At 44.9% G+C, this 21,308-nt stretch overlaps 2 protein-coding genes across 2 annotated transcripts in view; both read right to left on the bottom strand.

The window, feature by feature from the left end:
* UBE2I (ubiquitin conjugating enzyme E2 I) overlaps positions 1-21,308 on the bottom strand; it is a 471,577-nt gene that overhangs the window by 404,452 nt on the left and 45,817 nt on the right. The window lies entirely within an intron of this gene.
* Positions 8-21,308, bottom strand: part of CACNA1H (calcium voltage-gated channel subunit alpha1 H) — a 158,646-nt gene continuing 137,345 nt past the window's right edge. The window contains exons 29-33 of the mRNA XM_069108763.1: positions 19,875-19,996; positions 18,575-18,916; positions 17,934-18,111; positions 2,825-3,003; positions 8-2,050 (exon numbers count right to left, since the gene is read on the bottom strand). Coding sequence (XP_068964864.1) covers positions 854-2,050; positions 2,825-3,003; positions 17,934-18,111; positions 18,575-18,916; positions 19,875-19,996 — 2,018 coding nt within the window. The 3' untranslated portion in view covers positions 8-853. The remainder of the gene's footprint in view (positions 2,051-2,824; positions 3,004-17,933; positions 18,112-18,574; positions 18,917-19,874; positions 19,997-21,308) is intronic.

Genomic DNA, 21,308 nt, shown 5'->3' with positions numbered 1-21,308 from the left:
AAAAATCACACATACTATGGGAAGATGGCTTGGGAGTGGGGAGGGGACAAGAGGAGTGAAGGATGAAGAGGGGAGGGGATGATGCTGTATTATTGCCCTAGTCAATAGTGGTTTGGTTATCCCCAGAGGGAGGACGTGATGCTTCTTGAACTGAAGAGAGGAGGGAGACAACCAGAAACGTTCCCTGGAAGGTGAAGTTGAGAGGATGATGAAAAGAAGGGAATGAGAAGGGCAAAGGAAGGAAGAGAAAATGAAAAAGAAATTCACCCCCTCATTAAACACAAGGAAACACCACTTAGCTGTGGAAGGAGGTTAATGGCCAACATTTTGGATTATTCTCTATAAAAATATGTGCATTATGAAGACAGATTTTTTTTTGTCTTTTTCTTTTTTTATCTCACAAATCCATTATTTCTATTTATAGAACTGCGGATATACAGACACTGTACAGCTCACGTCGCCCGGGCACTTTCACGTACTGTGTCATTTCTACACAATAAGGTGCCGTTTAGAGGCGGAAAAAAAAAGAACCCAAACCTGAATCAATGTGATTGAGGCTTATGGGGGGCAAAAAAGCGACTTCCCTGTACTGTTTCCAAAAGAAAAAAATGTTTGCATTGCCCTCCCTGCCCCCTGGCTGGGATCGGCTCCAATGGTAGGCCCCACTGCCTGGCCCTCCTGCAAACCTACGGGGTCACAGCCCCGGCCTGGGCCCGGGCCCTGGGCAATCCCAGCTCAGCCCAGCTCTGCCAGAGTGGGGCTGCATTCTTGCCATCCCCTTCTCTCCCCCTCTCCTGCTGGGCATGGACTGAAATCTGAGCATCAAAGCCCTTAGTGACACCCATCCCCAAAGCTATACTGGTTCATCTATGCCATCATCTGTAGTGGGTGTTGTGGGGGGTGGTCCTGACTTCTTTTGGGGGCTTTTGGGAACAGTGAGGAGGAGTTCCTGGCCTTTCTCAGGGGGGTCTCCAGAAGATTTGAAATGCTCTGTTTTTTGGAGTTCCACGGGAGTTGTTGCCCCAATGGGGGAATCTCCCACATCTGGCCGAGAGTTGGCAGGCATGGTCTGGCCACTGTCCAAAAAGTGACCACCACTTGGAGAACCTGTATCTGGCAGCTCAAAGGAGAAGTTGGGAACCATTAGGAGCTCTGCCCGGCATTGTGCCGGGACCCGCCACTCCCCTTTGGGGGGCATGTCAGCCCCACTTGCCGTACTCTCTCCCTGCTCCAGGGAGTCCCTGTGGGAGGCTGTGGGAGTTGGGGTAGCCTCACATGATGGCGTCCTCCTCCTCAGAGTGGTTGCATTGCTCTCAGACACTGGGGGGCGAGGAGCTGGGGTGCCCTCATCCTCTGCAGGAGGATCGATGGAAATACAAGGGGGACTCATCTTCTTCTTCCTTCGTACCCCTGGGGCAGGCTCAGCCTCAGGTGGTCCAGATGACCGGGCCCTTTTCTCCCCAGACTCCTCGTAGATGCTATCTCCTTCGCTAATGGATGAGCAGACCTCTACTGAGTGGCGCCTCTGGTCATCAGCCCAGTCGGGTTTGTCCAAGAAGCCCTGAGCATCAACACTGTAGAACTTCTTCAGGTCTCTGTCCTGCCCGTTGCTTCCCACGAGGCCCTCACTTGGGGAAGTGGAAGCCTTTCGGGCTGGGGAGGTGAAAGTGGAAGCTGAGTGACTCCGTATTTCAGTCTGGGGCCTCCATGGCCGGGCCGAGCTGTTGATGTGACTCACCTCCTCGTCAGCCGGGTCTGAGGTCTCAGGGTCTGTGGGGGGGTCTCCGCTCTGCCCAGTGGGTCGCTTGGGAATACTTCGCTGACCAAAGGTGTGCTTACGGGTGCGGACGCTGGCAGGGCGGGAGTGTGGGGATGAGGTTGGAGAGCGAGGTGGTGTCCCTGGAAGGGAGAGAGGGCTGAGGCACATCAGGGAGGCACCCAGGGTACCTGTTGGGCCCCGCTTTGGCTGGGTCTTCTCACTGGGCTCTCCTGTGAGGTTGTCCCTGGAATCTGCAATTTGACCTTCAAGGGAGTCAGTCCGTAAGGCTTCCTGTAAGTCAAACACAAGATGATGGGGCAAATTAGGGGGCATCTTCCTGGTACTATCTGGAGGAGTCAAAGGGAACCACACTTATCAAAGTTGCTCCCTTCAGTTGGTCCTGGGAGTAGCTACCCCATCTCCAGGGTCAACTACCACTGGGGTCTCCCTAGGGCATATCCTGCTCTATAGCTGAAGTCTGCTTGCCTCAACCTCTGACTGAGAATGTGGGATTCAACCTTATAGATCCACAGACTGCCAAACATAAAGCTAAAGGCCTGGAGATTTGCAGAACGAGTAGCATGCTCTGAGGATCTAAATGGTGAACAAAATGGCCTGGCTAGTGATTCATTCAGAGTCTGGGAGATTTAGAATCTAGAAGAGCAAATAACTCTGGACTGGGGATGAGCTGGGGGATGTATCAGGAAACCTGGGTTCTAGCCCCAGTGCTGCTCCTAATTCATTACTGTAGAAGTGTGCAAATCATAGAATCAAAAGACCTTGGAGATAAAAGAGATTTGAGCTACTTAACCTCCAGGGGCCCAAATTTCCTCATCTGTCAAATGGGGATAATCATTTCTCTGCCTTTTTCCTTCCTTCCCTCTCAGAACTATTGTGGAGATCAGACGAGATACTTTATAGAATGCTGGACCCATAAAAGGAATGTGGATAATTACATCCCTTTTCCTGCAGGAAGAAGGGGAATAAACAAACAAACAACCCAACAACCCAAAACCTTAGATCAGGTGGCTGGAGGATGGGGAGTCATAGTTATTGGCTTCCTACCTGTCTACAGAGCAGCTTACTCAGGCTGGGTGACCTTGGAGTACTTTGGGAGGACCTTGTAACCTCAGTAGTGGCAGAAAGGGAAGGCCCAGATGCAGTTGGCAGCGATGCATTTTCCACTGGGACTTGAAGGGCTGAACAACATTCCACAGGCTGGGAGTGAACAGAGGTGACTGAGCCTAGTAATGGAGGGAAAAAATAAAACAATGCCATACGCCATCCTACATATACAGCAGCAAGGAAAGGTCTTTGAGATGAAAAATGTGAGAAGTTAGTATGAATCCAGGGGTAGGGCTGAGACTGGGGTCACGTTAGTAAGTTAGACTGCATTTTGGTTAGAGTTCAGTTTGGAAATAGGATCAGGGTTTGGAGTTAGAGTTCAGCCTGGCATTGAGGTTAGGTGGGGAATAAGGATGTGGTTGGGTGTCTGAGCCAGAGTTGGGGGCGATCAAGTAATTAGAGTCAGAGGGCAACAGTGGCCTGAGCCTCTGAAACACAGTATTCAGTGTCTTGGCATTAAGGGATTTGCCATTACCCTTTCCCCAAATGTAATTCAGTCAGCTGAAACTAAGAAAATGTACCTACCACCTGTAATAGCCTGGACAGATTTCTTTCTCTACTGCACTCATCAGATTTTGCTTATAATCAGGACCATTCTTTGTGACCTCTAAATCATATTTAAAAATCTCACATGTATATCTTCTTTCTCTAGACTGCTGTGAACTTCTCTGAGGGCCCAGGCCTCCTTATCTGTCACTTCCTGGCATATGAGCTTTCCAGGTACAGGGCCCAAAGCTGCTCTTTCTCTCTTTCCTTGATGGGGAACTCTTCAGATTTAGCACCCAGATCTGTTCCTTTTGTCTCTCTTTGACCGTGAACTTCTCAAGCCTGAGTACTGAGTCTGTTTCTCCTTTTTATCCCTTGAACATGAGCTGACTGAAGGTAGGGTCTACATTCCCTTTCTCTCTGCCTCCTAAAGATGGTAAATTTTCCATATCTAGGATTTGAGTCTACCTCTTCTCTGTCTCTCCCATGGCATAGCTGAACACAAAGATGGGCACATGGGCACGGGGGTTAAGAAAACACTTTGTGATTATATGACAAAATAAGGAACTGTCTTCTCTGTTTGGAGAAACCAGTGAACAAGCATTCTGAGAGTCTTGCCAAGAGAAACATATGCTTCCATTTTAGCAAATAAGCTGTTTCTCTTGGGAGGAAAAATTGGGAATGATAAAGGAATTTGTTCAGGAAACTCTTCTTATCTTTGAGACTGTGGTTGGTCTTAAATGCTGGAATATGATCTTGTGTCCTGTGGTGGAGGAAATCTATGAAGTCCAAAGGGTTAGTCAGTTGTGCAAAGACCTATGGACAGAGACCTTCAGATTCTAGTTCAAGGCTTACTTTGGGGGTGGGGTGGCCTTAGGAGGTCATGGCTTAGAAATTATTATTAAAAAAACTATTATTAGGGCAAGTAGGTGGCACTGTGAATATAGCACCAGCCCTGGAGTCAGGAAAACCTGAGTTCAAATCCGACTCAGACACTTGACACTGTGTGTGATTTTGGGCAAGTCACTTAACCCCAATTGCCTTGCTTTCCCCCCTCCAAAAAACAAAAAAAAACTATTATCTAAAATCTATAAACTGTGGGTGTTTTGAGCAGATAGAACAACTGAATGACCAGCTATTTCTTTGGATATGATGTTCCTTTCTCTTTCTCTTATCTCAGAAGTTCTCAAAACAGGGCCCTCCAGACCACAACTCTTTTCATAATAATACTAAGATGGTTTAATTTCGAATATAGTAAATATCAATGGATATAACCCACATAAACAGAAATTCTTTGGCAGGGTTCCCAATAATTTTTAAGAGTTGTAAAGGGATTCTGATACCAAAAAGTTTGTAAAGTTATGCTCTCTCTGAATGATGGATCCTTTGATTTTGGTCATGTGGGAATGGATGGAGGAAATACCCTGACTGAGTGAGGTCTGGCTTGGGGTTGGAAAACTGACTAATAGACTCTGGTGCAGGGCAGTTGGGTAGGCCAACCCATAATATTCATTAAGCAGGAAGAGGACATTTTTGGTTTGGGTGAACGAGGAGCCTGAGAGTAGAGCTCTGGAAGCTTGGAGAAATATGAAATCTAGAGGACTTGATTTCTAGGGATTGAGATATATTAATAGAAGTTAATAAACTGGGTAGTCACCCAGTTTATGATGCAGAAATTTCTTTCTATGTATTTTTAGTTACTTGTATCTTTTTATGTCTCAATTAATATTTTTTCCTTTGTGAATAAACCTAGAATTAGTACATTGAGCTGTGTGTGACAGAGACAGACAGAGAGACAGAAAGAGAAGAGACAGAAAGACAGAGAGACAGAGATACAGAAACAGAGAGACACATACAGACACAGAGGAAAGAGACAGAGAGAGGTTGATACAGAGAGACAGTGATAGAGAGCGGGTATTGGATTAACTGCAACTGGACATGGTGTTGAGTATGAAGGTAAAATGGTAAAATGAAGTCAGGCTTTGATAGATCTTTGAGCCCATCGACCCTGCCTAGCTTGGTGAATAGATGGTCAGAAGGCTCAGTTGACCTTGAGCCAGAGATTTTTAGAGAGCTTTTTTTTTTGGTACTAGGAACTCCTTTCACCCATAAAGATCAACAATTCATCAGCAGAAATAACTTTAGAGAGTAGCCTGAGGGCACTAATGAGTTATGGTTCAACTAGCATATGTGAGGACCAGGATTTGAACTCTGCTGTTTTTGAATCCAAGGCCAGCCCTCTAGATTTAAAAAATTAGACTACAGAGGAGTTTAATGGTCAAAGAACATGTTCTTTGAGGACAGTTTCAGGAAAGTGTTAATGAAAAAGGAAATCACTTTCATGTTGAGGAGAAAGGGTATTCAAGGAAAACTTCATGGAGGAGATAGCACTTGAGTTGGGCCTAGAAGAAAGACAGTCACTTTAGTGGGAGGAGACTGGGTGGTGGGGTATGGTGAGGCCAATGAGTCATTGAAGACAGATGAGAGATGAGAAAGTTCAGAGACGGAAAAACAAGGGTGAGAATGGGACCTGTGATCTTCCAGAATGTAGATTATGGGATGGATAGAAGCACGAATTAACATTGAAAAAGTGGGTTATAAAACAGTTTATAGAAGACCTTTAATGGCAGGATCAAGAGTTTATACTTCATTTGGTAGGCAATGGTGAGGTAATGAAGATTTCCGAAGGTTGCAACAGAAAGATTACTCATTTGGAGATACAGAAGGTAGATTAGATGAGGAAAGCAGGAAAAAGTAGTTTTGATGAGAAACTCTGAGGCTCTCAGGGTGGTTGCAATAGAAGTAGAAAGGAGGGATGATATGAGATATTGAGGTGACTGATGAACTCCCTGTGTGGTCACATTAATTTCTTTAAAGGTATCTCTTCTCTTACTCTTTAAGTTCATTCACAATTACCCGGTCAGAATGTCTCTTTCTGAGTTTCTCATTTCTCTTGAGTCAGCTTTCCTCTTAATAATTTTAGGATAGGATCCTATCTATCCTTTCTATGAATTTTTTGAATTCTGTTCTTCCAAAGGCTAAGATTCATGTCAGTCTATGACTAGTGTTCCTATTATCATGAACTATAAAATGTCATGATCACTGTGTCCCAAGGGTTTTGTTATTTTTACTTCCCCAATCAGTTCTTCCTTATTGGTCAGAACTAGGTCCAGAATAGCAGTTACCCTAATCACATCCTCCATCTTCTGGAAGATAAAGGTATCAGTAAGTCAAGTCAAAGATTTCTCAGTTGTTCCGATAGTGGCAAAAAGGGATCTAAAAAAAGTTTCTCAGACTGTTAAAATACTTTATCAAAACCCTGTCTTGCCCCTGTTCCAGTTTGTCATCTGCAGTGGAAACTTATCCATTTCCTCCATCTGGCTGGACAGTACAATTCCACTGTCATGTCAATTTCATCTTCCTTCCACAGAAGCTATTCACCATGCACCCCATGAAACTTCAGATTCATGGATTACCATATTATTATGTGTTTTTTTTCCACCAACATCCTATCCATTTCCCTGTAGGCTGTGCTTCTGACTTTCCTGGAATATGCCACCATACCTGTGAAACATCACTTTGCCATGCCAGACCCTTTCTCCCATTGATGAATTCAATCTAGGGACTTTTATTTTGGGGACCAGTCCAGACCAGCTATGCTTCATTTCCTTCTTGGATATGCTTCTGGCTCCCCTGGACTTTTGTACTATGCTCCCACGCTGGTACATTCTACCCTCCATCCTAATCCCTGTCTTGTTTCTCTCCATTAGACTGTAAGTTCCTTGAGGGCAGGAATTTTCTCTTTACTGTGTGCCCTCAGTGTTTGGAACAGTGCCTGGCACATAGAAAGTGCTTAATAAATGTTTATTGTCTCATTGTTTTTCTGTAGGCCTGCACACCTTGTGGCCTGCTGCTTGCTGCATGCTGAAGGATTTCGGGTGGTCTGTAAAAAATATACAGGAGAACATCCTTTGTATGTAGAGGAAATCCTTTGGCATGCTGCAAACAGCTAGAGAGCTCTAAGCAGCCCGTGGGCCACAAGTTGTGCAGGCCTGCTTTACTATCCATATGCTTTACTGTATATTTGTATGTCTTTTAGGAAATGACCTTGTATTCTTGAGGTCTATGTGAGTGGAATAAAAAATGTGGTAGGTCCTACCTCAGGCTGAAAAGGTTTCAAGTGTGGAGAGTAGAGTATGCCTGTCTTCTGGGGAGTAGCCTAGCAATATTCAGAGAGGTTAATCGCCAGATGGATGATGGTGATGGAGTTTTCTGGACGCAGTAATTCATGAACAGCAAAGGAGTAGATATGTTAATGAAATCCCAGATCTTTGCTTAAAGGACCATAGATGGAGGGACCTTAGAAATCATGCACACTCCTCAAGTTTTACAGATGAAGAAACTGAGGCCTAGAAATGTGGTGACTTGCCCATGGTCACATAGGTATAAAGTGCTGGTCTGTTGCCTTTATTCACTAATCTACTTCTTTCGCACAAGGCAAAACTTCCAGTCTATTAGCCTATTATATATCGAGTGTCCATGATACCCATGAGTTAATTTTTGCTTCTTTACATTCGAATCTTTAGTTTATTTTTTTTAAACTCACACTGGATACCACGGTATAGGCATGTGAGTCTCTGAGAATCACTTCTGGCTTTCTTCCTCATTATTGTTTCCTAGGCAGCTGTTATTGTTAAGTTGCTTCAGTCTAGTCCTACTGTCTGCGATTCCATTTGGGGTTTTCTTGGAAAAGATCTGTAGTGGTTTGCCATTTCCTTCTCCAGCTCATTTTGTGGGTGAGAACTGAAGCAAACAGGGTTAAATGACTTTTCCAGGTAGTATGTGTCAGATTTGAACTCAGATTCTCCTGACTCCAGAGTTAGTACTCTATGCACTATGCCATTTAGCTGCTCTCATTCCTGGGCAGCTGTATTGCTATTTTTCTTCCTATGAGAGCAAGTATAGTAAGGTGAAATAATAATACGAGCTAGCATTTATATAGTGCTTTACAAATATTATTTCATTTTATTCTCACAACAACCCTGAGAAGTAGGTGCTATTATTATCCTCATTATACAAATAAGGAAACTGAGGCAGGTAGAGGCTGAATGACTTGCCCAGGGTCACAGATAGCAAATGTCTGAAGCTGGATTTGAATTAAGTTCTTCCTGACTGTAGGTCCAGAGCCCTAACCATTGTGCTACCTTTCTGCTGCAAGTACTGGACCTAGAGCAGGAGACCTTGGTTCAAGTCCCTCCTCTAACATTTACTGGCTGTGTGATCATGAGCAAACTCTATCTTCTCTGAGCTTTGGTTTAGTCATCTAGAAGATGGAGCTCACAACCCTAACATACAATCTACTATAAAAAAGTATTTTGTACTCTTTAAAAGACTATAGAAATGTGAGTAGGACTTAATATCTACCTCACAATGTTGTGAGCTTATATAGTGTTCTGCAAACCTAAAAGTCCTTTGCTAACTTGAGTTAGAATGAAAACCAGCTTCAGAGGACTGTAGTGATGCTCTAATTTTAAACATCAAATATTAGGACTTCAAAGGCCATCTTATCTATCCCTGAAATGAACCAGAAACTCTCCCCCAATATCTCTAACAATTGGTCAGGAAGCTTTGGCTAGGAAGTCCTCCAGTAGGGTAGGAATCCCATTACTTCATAGCCTTGTCCTATCAAACCCCAGCCTTTGATTACTCCTCCCATTAACTGTCTTCTCTCCCATTCAAGTGCTGCTGAATGAAGCTGGGGAAAAAAAAAACCCAAACACAAAACTGTGCTGATTGGGTCCACTATGAGTGGATGTTATGTAATCTCAAGGGGATCGTTGCTGCTGCATGCAATCCTTTTACAACTCCCTGTCTCACTATCCCACTCAGTACAGAGGGTTTTTTTCCAAATCCGAACCTTCCTGCCTCAACCTCCCATGGTCCTACCTTACATCATCTTAGTTCTTAACTTTGCCTCAAAAATAGAGGCCATTTGTAGATAGCTTCTGCTTTTCCTTCTATCCTTATTCTACCTCATTCTGATGCCACTGTCATCTGCTACTATCTCTTTCTTCACCCTTGCCTCATGTGAAGAAGCAGCCCTTGTCATGGCAAATTCCCCTACGTGAACAAGGGATTCAATTCTATCTTGTTCTCCAGCAGATTTCTCTTTGATTATTATTCTCTCTGTCTCTGTCTCTCTGTCTCACACACACTTTCAATTCTTCCTGTCTATTGGCTTCTTCCCTACTGCTTACAAACAAGCCCATGTCTTCCCCATTCTCAAAAAAGCCTCATTTGATCCATCCATCACTGCTAAATCTCTTCCAAAGAATCATGTAAGAGGTTCTGCCAAATGTTCTATGGAAAGTGAGGTCAACTCTGTTTATGGCCCTATCCTGATCTGCCAGTCTAGTAACCCTGACTCCCAACCCATCCGTCCCTACAAAAAAAAAGAAATCATGTGATTTTGTGACCTTGTCTTGCCATGATAATTTTTGTGATGATTGCTTCCTTTGTTTTTCAAGGTAGTCAGAAACCATCACTTTATTCCTATGTTCTGGAATTTGGCCAGGAATTGAAGTCAAAGGCAGTGACCTAGAGATGGTAAATGTGATTGTCCTTCTTTTGAAGATCAAGACATTTGTTCTTCTCTAGTCTTGTGGCATCTTTTCCGTGCTGTGTGATCTTTCAAACATCAGACAGAGGCTTGTTAAAGCATGGCCATCAGTACTTTTAGCATCCTGGGATGGAGGTCAACCAGACTTGTTGACTTGGTCAATGGCAGTTAGGCACTCTTACTATGTCTCTAATTACCTGTCCTTTCCAGTCTGAAGGTCATTTTCCTTGGCAAACCAAAGAGAAGCATGTAATGGAAATGTACATTTTTAAGATCTTCCCTGCCCCTAGGCTGAAGTGCACCTGGAGCCTGGGGTGGGAGGCTTGTTTTTCAGTAGATACTTCTTGATTGGCCAGTGAGTCAATAAGGTTGTTACATTCTCTGAGACAGGAGAAGGCTATATAAGCCCTGATGTGTAGCTTTGTTTTGGGGCTCACTTTGAGAAGTGTTTTGTGATTTGATCTGGATTCTGGGAAGCCGTTGTTGAGAGCCCCTCCTTGGCTTTGAAAAACCCAGATGTTGATTTGGTATGGATGTAATGGTTGGACAGTTTGAAAATCTGTCTACTTGATCTGTTTCTCTGTCTTGATAATTCTGTCTGTATACTTTGAAGTTCGGGGTGTTGACCTTTTTCCCCTGAACTAGGTAAATGATACATATTTGACTGATTAAAGTAAGCTTGTTAACCCATTTTGAGTTGCTTTCCTTTATAAAAGCAGATCCAAGAACCTGTGTTGGCAGCGATCCTAGGGACGCTGGGGTGCTTGCTGCTACAAAGCAACAGAGCAGTTCTGCTTTCTTCCAAGTCTTTCATCATACCAGACAGCACTATTATCTCTCCTTTAACCCTGATGACTAAAGAAATAAACTAATCTCTCCCTGACCTTTTTGTCTTTGGGAGATAGATATTTTTCTACAGCTATATGAGTTCAAATTTGCTTTCTTGTGTTAATATTTCTATTTTGCCCAACCTGTTACCTATATTTTGTGCATTTGGATATGGACATCTAAGGCCATAGATTTTAGTATTTTTTTTTTTTTTGGATTGTATTAGTTGTGAACCCTTGGGTTTTTCTTACTGTTCATTTTCCTTCTTCATAGCAAACCTCTATGGTATCTAGCTTGATGGATCTTTACATATGAATATGTGTCTTTATATACATAGTTTAAATATGTCTATAGAAATATACACATGTTGGATGAGAGGGGGGAATGATGGAAAGGAGGGCAGGCTGGGGGGGAGGGAAGTTGGAAGCACCCACTTTTGAAAAGGGACAGGATCAAAGTAGAGAATACAACAAGTGGGAGGTGGGATAGGAGGGAGGGAAATATAGTCAGTCTTTTACAATATATCTACTATGTTATTGTTTTGCATTAGCTGCACATGTACAACCTATACTGAACTGCTTATCTTCCCGGTAAGGGTGGGTGTCAAGGGAGGAAGGGTATGAATCTAGAATTCAAAGTTTTAAAATCAAATGTTTAAATATATATATGTATATACTATTATTAATACTATTTTACATGTAATTGGGAAATAAGATATACAGGCACTGGGGCATAGAGAACCCCTGGAAAAGTTGAAAGGGGTATGGGAGAAAATATGTTAGAGAGCAGACTGGAGGAGGGGATATCCTGTGGGACTGCTATTTTGGGGCAATGGGTAGGGGAAAAATGGGGAGAAAATTTGTAACTCAAAATCTGGCAGAAATGAATGATGTAAATCAGAAGTTAATAAATCATTTGAAAAAAAGATATATACACATGTTTGTATAGGCAGGTTAAATATTGATACACAAATATATATCTATCAAAAATGAGTGTGTGTGCGTGTGTGTGTTAGAGAGAGAAAGAGAGAGAGAAAAAAGAGAGGGAGGGAGGGAGAGAGAGAGAGAGAGAGAGAGAGAGAGAGAGAGAGAATTTTCCCTCTTAATCTTTCCTTTTCAGTTTAAAGCCCTTTTGATTAGATTTATAGAACTTTGGACGAATACTTCTTTTAAACCAACTCTTATTATGTGCACTCCATTCTTGGTCAAGAGTCTCTCATTTCTATATTTTAATCCATAGTTCAGAGAACTAAATCCCATTCTCAGGCATCATGTTTTTTTTTTTTTTAAGAATAGTAAATTAGTTTATTTCTCATTGTGTAGATAAGCTAAATATTAAGGGAAAACTTATTAATAGACATACATAACTCACACAAATAAAATAAATATCTACATTTTATGGTGCCTCTATGTTGGATGTACTCTTTTTTTTTTTTTTAAATTTTAAGCAATCAGGGTTAAGTAACTTGTTCAAGGTTACACGGCCAGTTATTTCTGGGTGTGGTGCTGTGTCCGAGCCCGGGATTCGATCTCCAGGTCGTCCCAACACTGGAGCCGGTGCTCTTACTCGCTGAGCCACCTGGCCGCCCCGGATGTACTCTTACATATCTTGATAATTTTTTCTACCCAATGAATAAAATTCTTTGTTGGGCATCAGGTCAAAAAAAATGAGAAATATGGTTAGACATGCAAATGAAAGCAGAAATGGAGGCTATGTCCCAGGCATCTTCTCGATCAAAACCCTGCAATTGCAGCTTTTAAAAATGTTCTTCTGTTATGTCACCAGCACGACTAACAGCAAGAGCAAATTCGAGCATAGCTAACTCTCGAGGTGATAAGTCAGCCTTTCTCCAATTAACAATGACCTGATCAGCCAGAATGGAATTTTGGGAATATACTGGGTAGAGCACTATGGGCAATTGCACAGTAGGGGCACCTATTGCTAGCACTTGTAGCTACGATGATGAGTTCTTTATCAGCCTTGCTGAGATGTCCAACTGTCAGAGAAGTTTGGCAGTGAAAAGAGACATGGTAGAAAGAGAGAAGGGTAATTTTTCTTTTCAAGCACAGATTTTTTTTTTTCAAGATGGGGGAGACATTTTCAAGATTTAAGGCACAGGCAGGAGTCCGCAAAGAGGGAGACACTGAAGCGTCAAGATCTGTTTCTTCGTTGATAATGGCATTGTAGTACGCAGAAAAAGCTCTCAATTCTCCTGGTCGATGCGCTAATGCCTTAGAGACATTGGGTAAAAATCCAATCATTTTTCTACCTCTTCCATGAGCTCCACTATATCAAAAGGTAGTTCCTGTTTATAAGGAACAGTATAATGACTGACCAATAGGCTTTGTGGTTTCTTCTGACGGAGTATCATTCGAAGGGCTTGTTACTTTAACTGTTGGTCCTAAGTCCATTTGTCAATAATCGAGGAACACGCGAAGCCAGTCTCGGGAGCAGAAGGCACAAGGAAGAGTCCCATTGTGGAGTGTCCAGACCGGCTCGGATCCTGGCCGCAGGTCGCTCGCCTTTCCCAGCCAGACTTCTGGGGACTGGGAGAGTAAAACTGAGCTTGTGCCTGCAGGACTGGTCTCTACCCTTCCCCTCTCTCTCTTCGCCGGGAAAGGCATCATCTTCTTAACCAATTCTTCACCTTCTCTTATGAAGCCCTTGTCTTCAATTGGCAACAGTGATGAACACAGCACCCATGCCCCAAAGTTCTTCAGTTTCTTACATAAGACTTCATATCCAGTAGCAATGGCTCTTGGATTCCCTCCATGTCCAAGTGGGCAGCAGTCATTAGATTGGAAAGTCTGGGGGGTGGGGGGAGTTCTCTGTCGAGTCTTAGATATAGACTCCAAGAGTTAGCAGACTTCTCAATTACCGTTAGGCGGACAAGCAGCTGCCTTGCTGCTATTCCTCATCAGGAAGTGTACAACCAATCCACCTCTTCCTCTCTTTTTCCTCAGGCCTTTATAGATGCTTTCCTGCTTTATCACCAGCCCTCAGGGAGCCATACAGTCATCCCTTGGAGGAGAAGCATCTGCTTCCTCCGCAGAGGGTTCAGTTTCCTCCAGTTTGTATCACATCCATTATGTTTGGTTATTGTTGTTTGGTTGTTTCAGTCGTGTCTGACTCTTCCTGACCACATTTGGGTTTTTCCTGGCAAAGGTACTGGAGTAGTTTGCCATTTCCTTCTCCAGCTATTTTATAGATGAGGAAACGGAAGCAAACAGCGTTAAGTGACTTGCCCAGGGTCACACAGCCTGTATTTATGAGAGGCAGGACTTGAATCCAAGTCTTCTTGTTCTTTTAAAAAAATAATTTAAATAATTTTTAATTTAATTAAAAATATATTCATATACATTTAAATAATTTAAAAAATTATTTAATAGGGATAAATGTAAAGTCATGCATGTGAGATTAACCCCTCCCCTCCCCCCCCCAGTTTCTGGAGTATAAGAAGGAGGAGGCATGGCTGCATAGCTGTTAATTCTCTTTGGCAAATTGAGAAGCAATAGGGCAGCTCCTTTTTCTTTCGAGGCTATCATCACACCAACCACCTGGAGAAGCCTACTATCTCTTGACTCTCTTTCCGCCATTATAACCAAAGAAATAAACCCCCGTTTCTACCTGGAGATTTAGCTCAGTTCCCATGTTCTTTTGTCTTTTCTTCAGTTGGCTCCAGTGATGGAGATGCCACTTTTGCTTCTGCCCAGGACACCATAAACCCAGGGGTGCTTTCTAGTCTCTTCCTGGAAGTGTTCTTCATTCCCAGGTGAAGCACCCAAGTTGGAGAGCAGCCATCAGGTTTGTAAGTCATGCCCTGGAATCACGCCTCGAGAGGGACCTTGAACCTCTGCGTCGATCATTAGAAAGTCAACATTTGGTTCCCCTCCCCGAAGCAAGTCATCTCTGCTTCCTATGGCCACACGGTCCTGATCCGAGGGGCACCTCCTAGAAATTCTGTGAAATCTCAGAAGCGGCTTTCTTCTTGGAGGGCCCAGAACCACTCATGGAAAGAAGCCTCCAACCGATTGCACTGGTCCAGCTGCTCAGTGGTGCTTTTGCCCTCCCTGCTTCACAGTACATCTTCTACTCAACAATCTCTCGACTCTACAAAATATAACTGAGTGACTGGGAGGAACTGAAAGGGAGCACTAGAGGAATTGGGTGATGAGGAATTAACTGTCTTTGTTAAGGGATTTCTTCCTAGAGGGACTGCCAGCTGCCCAAAATGCTTTGAGACCAAGGAGATTCTCTCATTAGAGAAAGTATATTGAAAGCCTTCTCTCAAGAGGTTGTACATGGGTGTAGACATCTCTGGGACAAGAGGCTAAAAAGGAATGCTAGGAAAATAAGAAGGGGGGATGAAAGATAGAGAAGAGAGAAAAGAGAGAGGGTGGAGAGGGAGGGATGGGAAGGGAAGGAGGGAGGAGAGAGAGAGACAGAGGAGAGAGGGCTGGTGAGTGCTTTGGGACTTAGAGTTGTCAAACACACAACTCCTGAGCCAGATTAAAATATAATTGGGATATCTGTAATGAAATAAACAAAGAATACAATAGAACATACAAAATGTTAATATGTGGTTTTCTAAGTCAATATGCAGCAGCAGGTCCTTATGTCCCCTTAAGTGGCCCTGTTTCTACTGGAGTTCAGAGCCCCTGTTGTAGGCTCCGTACGTCAAATGGCCTCCTGGAGAGCTTCCATCCGCAGTTAGTCAGTGCACTCCTGACAACTTCATGGGCTGGGCTGGGTTGAATCAGTGAGACTACAGCCCAAAGCCCTGCCAACCCCTCAGCCGATCAGCAGTGGCCATGAGTCCAGGTTCTCACACACTCCCACTGCTGCACAGTTATTCAGTGATGAAGTCATGACTCCCCCTCTCATTTAGGGGGCTACTGAATGACAAGGCATTCTTGTCCAGCTGTCAGGAGTCTTTTCCCAGAGAACAGTTATGTTCTTATAGTTCTTTGGAACCGGAGAGACTTGCTCCCTGGTACTTGGGTCCTCTTCTGCTAGGCTGAGGATGTAAGGGAGGATTTGTGCATTTGTGTACATGTGTGTTCACGTGTGGGGAAGATGCCAACATCTGCACGATTTTGCTTTCCCTCCTCTGGCTTCTACAACCTCATAAAAGCAGGACACAGACAATGGACTCATGGTATGGATGTTGTGGGTCAATGTTGACTTTGGTCTTACTGTTTCTGTGGAAGTTCTTCCCATTCTGGCTTGTGTAGCTGCCCAGAGTTCATGGCTTAGCCAAGCAGTTCCACAGGGCAGTGTGGGTGTGCCTTCTAGCAGGCCTCCTCTCCTCCACCAAAGACTTTGTTCCCTCAAGCTGCAGTCATATATTTGGCCTTGGCTAAACACTTGCTTTTCCCTCCCATCTCTGTCATTTCTTTCTCTTTCTTCCTTTCCAGTGTCTCCAGAGCTCCTTTTGAACCTGCCCCTCAGAGTTATCTCCATGCTGTGTAATTGTACACACTGTCCTGGGACAGGGAGTTCAGGACCCCCTCCTCACTGAGCATTGGCCACACCTGGCACACCCATGCCCAATTACTTCCCTTGACAGGAAAGAGAGGAGCTGTATTGATGCACGCCCCAAGGTGGCTGGTGAAACTGGGAGATGCTTCAGCCATGTTTATCCCAATGAGCAAGTTTCTCTGGTTCCAAAGCACCAGGAAAACTTGATTGTTCTCTGGGAAGGAACCCCTGACAGCTTTCTATGAACAACCTGTGCCTTGAGTCATGTGATAGCCTCCTTAAGCGAGAGAGGGAGTCTTGACTATTGTAACTGAATGACCGTGCTGTTGGGGAGTGTGTGAGTAGAACACCTGGACTCATTTCCTGATTGGCTGAGGAGGTGGCAGAACTTTCTCAATAGACCAGTGGGCTCAGTCCAGATTTTCCCTGATCTATCCTGCTCTGCCCTAGCCTTTCAGGTCTTGCTGGGCTGCCAAGCACAGATAGCCTGGATTCAACATTTCACTTGTTTTAGCTGATGTTTCCCTACAATCTGGAAGTGACACTGTGTGAGGCAGGAAGCTGTTGGGGAAACTACCTTGAATACCCTCGACCAAACATTGGCTTTCCCTTTAGAGTAACCTTTTTTTCATCCCCATTCTTTCCCCCCAACTCTTTTTTTTCCCTTTTTGGAGGGCAATCAGGGTTAAGTGACTTGCCCAAGGTCACACAGCTAGTTTTTTGTGTTAAGTGTCTGAGGCCAGATTTGAACTCAGGTCCTCCTGACTCCAGGGCCGGCGCTCTATTCACTGTGCCACTTATCCACCTTTCCCCCCAACTCTTGACAGGGCATAATGTGGGATGATGTTTTGGGATTCAGCAAACACTCATATTTCACTGCCAAGGTATGGGATTCTGAGCTTGGAACCCTGCACGTGTGTCCTCCAGAGTGTTGTATCCTGCTGGCTGTTATCAGGCCCTTTTCAGCACTGGCCCAGCAGGGAAAGAGATTCCCATGTTCTTTATCCTGGGGAGGGCCCCGTTCCCTCATGTGATAATCTTTATGGGTGTGGTAGAAAGGGCTCCGGGCCCTGGGAGTTGAGACCTGGGATTCAGCTCTGCCACTGTTCCTTGTGTGATTTGGGCAGGCAACTTTCACCAGGCCTCAGCTTCTCCTATAAAGTGAGGATAACAACTCCTATGCTGTCTGCCTCCTTTCCAAGGTTATTGAGAAAAGATGCGCAGATAAGTATTTAAACTGAAAAGCCCTCTGACTGGTGAGTGACTGGAGAGCAAACCTGTACCACATAATTTAGAGTAGGAGGAGCCTTAAGATGATCTAATCTCGTTTCTTCATTTTTTTTTTTTACAAAGCAGAAACTGAAATCCATTGAAAGGATGGGACTTGACTTGTTTCACATTTAGCAGAGCAAGGTAGGCCTCATGCCAAATGCAGTTCTCTCTCCATCATTCCCTTCCCTCTTTTATTTTCCTCCTGATATGACAACCTTTGGGGCCATTCCTTCCTGACTTCCAGACCCACCAAGGTCACTGACTAGTCTCATTGATCAGGCCCTTCTTGACCTACTGAGGGTATTGCTGCTGCTGCTGCTGCTGCTAGTGGGGTGAGAGGCATGGATGAAGGTCAGCTCATACCTGTTGGGGCTTTCGATGGGTATGTCTCCATCTCCACCTCCTGCAGGGTATTTGGGGCTGTGGCTGGCACCACGGGCCGGAACATGTAGCTGTCATTGGGTAGGGAGTGCATCCTGGACACGGCAACCTTGTGCACCACAAGGAGGTTTCGGGACTCCCTGGAAGAGCCAGTGCCTTCCTGTAGAGACACAAGACAGTGGGTCCCTGAGTCATCCCAGGTCTTCATCCTGGGCCTCTCGTCTCCAGCTCTAAACTCTAGATCTGGCCATGTGGAGCCCCATGAAGCCCCATGGCATCTTCCAGATGTCCTGAGTCACATGGTACTGGGCCTCACTGGAATCAGACCGAGCTCAGAGACCATAGCAGGAGAGCTTAACCTTTGTTTGTGTCAGGAAGTCAATGGATGCATTTTCAGAGTAATGTTTTTAAATGAATAAATTAAAATACATAGGAATGCAAAAGAAACCAATTATACTGAAATAAAGAAATAATTTTTTCCTTGTCTAAGTTTACAGAGCCCAGGTTAAGAATATTTGGTCTCCAGGGGACAAGGTTGCAGGGAACCCCCTGCCCAGAAGTAAGTCTGGCTGTGCTGATCTGAGGAGGCAGGGCGGTGCCCGGCTGTAACAAGCTGCGCTTACCGAGGCTTGCTGCTTTGCAGACACAGTGGCCTCAGGGGTCCCAGGCCGGCGGCCCCCTGTGGGTGGCCGGCTGTCCAGGCCAGGTGGGGGCCCTGGGCCTCGGGCCACAGTGGCAGGAGCCGTGCTGCTCTGTGCCATTTCCAGCTCAATCTCAGCATCCATCTCCGCATCCTCCCGGGCCTCCTTGTTGCTTTCCTCCAGGTGTTTCATCAGCACGGCCACCACCACATTGACTAGCACGAACTGGGCAACCAGGACGAAGGTGACGAAGTAGACGGGTGAGATGATGGGCAGGTAACTCAGGCAGTGCTTGTCCTCACGGGCACACTCCCGCAGCGTGTCCTGCTCACAGAGACAAGCCTGGGATGGTATCCAAGCCACCCTTCCCCTGCCTGTGGGCCTGCCTTGCCAGTCCAGGATGGGCTAGATTAGAGGTGGGGACAGCATGGCTTTCACAGGCCCTAGATGTCCATTTATCTTATCAATTAATCAAGGATCCTGGGGAGCTGGGCCTTTATAGGATTAAACCAGATAAATCCTGCCTCAGACACCCTAAAAGCCCTTCATACCCTGTGCTCCAAACCTCTATCCAAACTTATGACTCCCTCTTCCCTAATACCCAACCACCCTTTCATTCAGCTAAACTGGGATCCTCATTGTCCCCCTACATATGCCAATGCTCACTCCCCTCTCCTTCACTCATGCTATTCCCCATTCCTGGAATTTCCTCATTACCATTCCTTCACAGGCTACCCAAGCTATTGAGAGCTAACGTTTCTCTAGCACCTTAAGATTTGCAAAGTACCATTTGATGGTCCTATTGACTCGAAGAGGTAGAAGCTGTTATTATCCCCATCTTACAGATAAGAAAACTGAGGGTGAGAGTGACTTACCCAGGGTCATACAGCTAGTCATAACAGAGGCAGGATTCAAACTTAGATCTTCCTGACTAAAGCTAGTGTTTTATCTATTCCACCCCCTAACTGTTTCAGGAAGCCTTCTCTGACCACTTGATCCTGCTCTGAAGTCCTACTACACCTGGATCAAATACAGATTTTCATGTAAAACTTGTCTTGCCCTACTCCCTCTCTACTGTAAGCATTTAAAAAACAGGGCTTGGGTCCTAGTCTATCTCCCTCCAGATTGAGGGCTTTCTGAAGGCAGGTCAGGACCGGGGTCTCTGCCCCCTTCCTGCTTCCCATGGAAGATTGAAGGTGGGAGGGAGCAGGGGTAGAGGGAAGCATGGGGAGCTGGTCATTGTGTTACTTGGGAGTGTTGGTTGTGGGCATCAGGGAGATACCTTCATGATTCCATTCCAGTTGTCCCCCGTGGACACCCTGAAGAGGGTGAGGAAGGCCATGCCAAAGTTGGTGAAGGTAGCATGTCTGCTCAGGCCCTCACATGGGTTATCTTCACTGCAATCTAGGAAGCAAGAAGAGACCCACCAGCTTGGTCAGGCAGCCCAGGGGTCCTCTAGGAAGACAATTCTGACCACATCACTCCTGGCCTTTCTTTCCTGGGGGGAGGAAGAACCTGCCCAAGAAGCTTCTGGTCCTCACCAATGAGTACACACAGTTGTGTTGAATGAACAAACAAGTGCTGGCATAGTGGAATTAAAGCTGCGACAACTACATTCAAATCTCAACTCTTACTGTGACTATGAGCAAGTTACTTAATGGTTTTGGCCTCAGTTTCTTATCTGTAAAATGGGGTGACAATATTTGCAAGAGCAGTATCAAAGAGTTAGCATGTCAAGGAAGGGATCATACATAGGACCAAAGATCTAGAGGTGGAAGGAACCTCAGAGTTCATCAAGTCCAACCCTTTCATTTTTCCAGATGAGGAAACTGAGGCATACAGACTCACCTAGGTTTGCACAGCTTGCAAGTTTCTAAGATGGAATCTGAATTCAGATCTCCTTTGCATTTGTACTATGTATCTCACAAGATTTTTGGAAAGAAAGTTTCTTAAACCTTTGTAAACCAAAAAATGTTAGAGAAATGTGTTATTGTTTGTAGAGCCTAGTAGGACAGCCTCTTACAACAGGACATAGTTGCCTGAATCTTAGGCACTTTGTGGCTGAGCACACAAGATTTGTTGAATGAATGAATGAATGAATCTGTCTGGTGACCTTGCACAGGAAGGGGAGACCAAAGATCTTGACAAGGTAACCTGAGTCCTTGGATTCCTGGCCCTGGCATCTGGTTATTGGCAGCTCTTGATACAGTGAATCTCGTCCAACACACCACCCCTGGACTTTGTATTGGGGATGACATGGGAATAGGAGGCTTTGTAACCAATGGCAATCCTCGGAGCCCCAAACCCAAGGAGAGCTCCATAGCCCAGTGCTGCTTCTCCAGGGATCTCTGGACACCTAAACCTCAGCCATCCCTCTTCAATAACGGGTTCAGGGTTTGCAGCTCCTCGCTTACTTTGGTAGCCTGAGGGTTAGCTTAGGGTCCAAGATAGGCTCCAACCATTTCTAGCTTCCTGATAACAAACTGGGGATTTGACTCCCAGATATTTCCCTACATTTATCTTGGTTCTATTTCATGTCTCCAGCCTCTCTTGGTTCACTAAGTTTTCTCCCTTCCCTTGTGAAGTCAGACATGCCGTGGGCCCTGCAAATTCCCTTTCTTGAGTCCCCCACAGTTTACTCTGCTTCCTGCCCCAGTGTGGGCCCAGTTTGGTTCCCCTCAAGGCTCTTTCCTATACATCATTTAATCAGATCCTC

The sequence above is a fragment of the Petaurus breviceps genome, unplaced genomic scaffold, assembly GCF_028583685.1.
Source record: "Petaurus breviceps papuanus isolate PSGF00001 unplaced genomic scaffold, PetGlider_PUasm1.0 138, whole genome shotgun sequence".
Lineage (NCBI taxonomy): Eukaryota > Metazoa > Chordata > Mammalia > Diprotodontia > Petauridae > Petaurus > Petaurus breviceps.
This window is presented reverse-complemented; position numbering and strand designations above follow the sequence as displayed.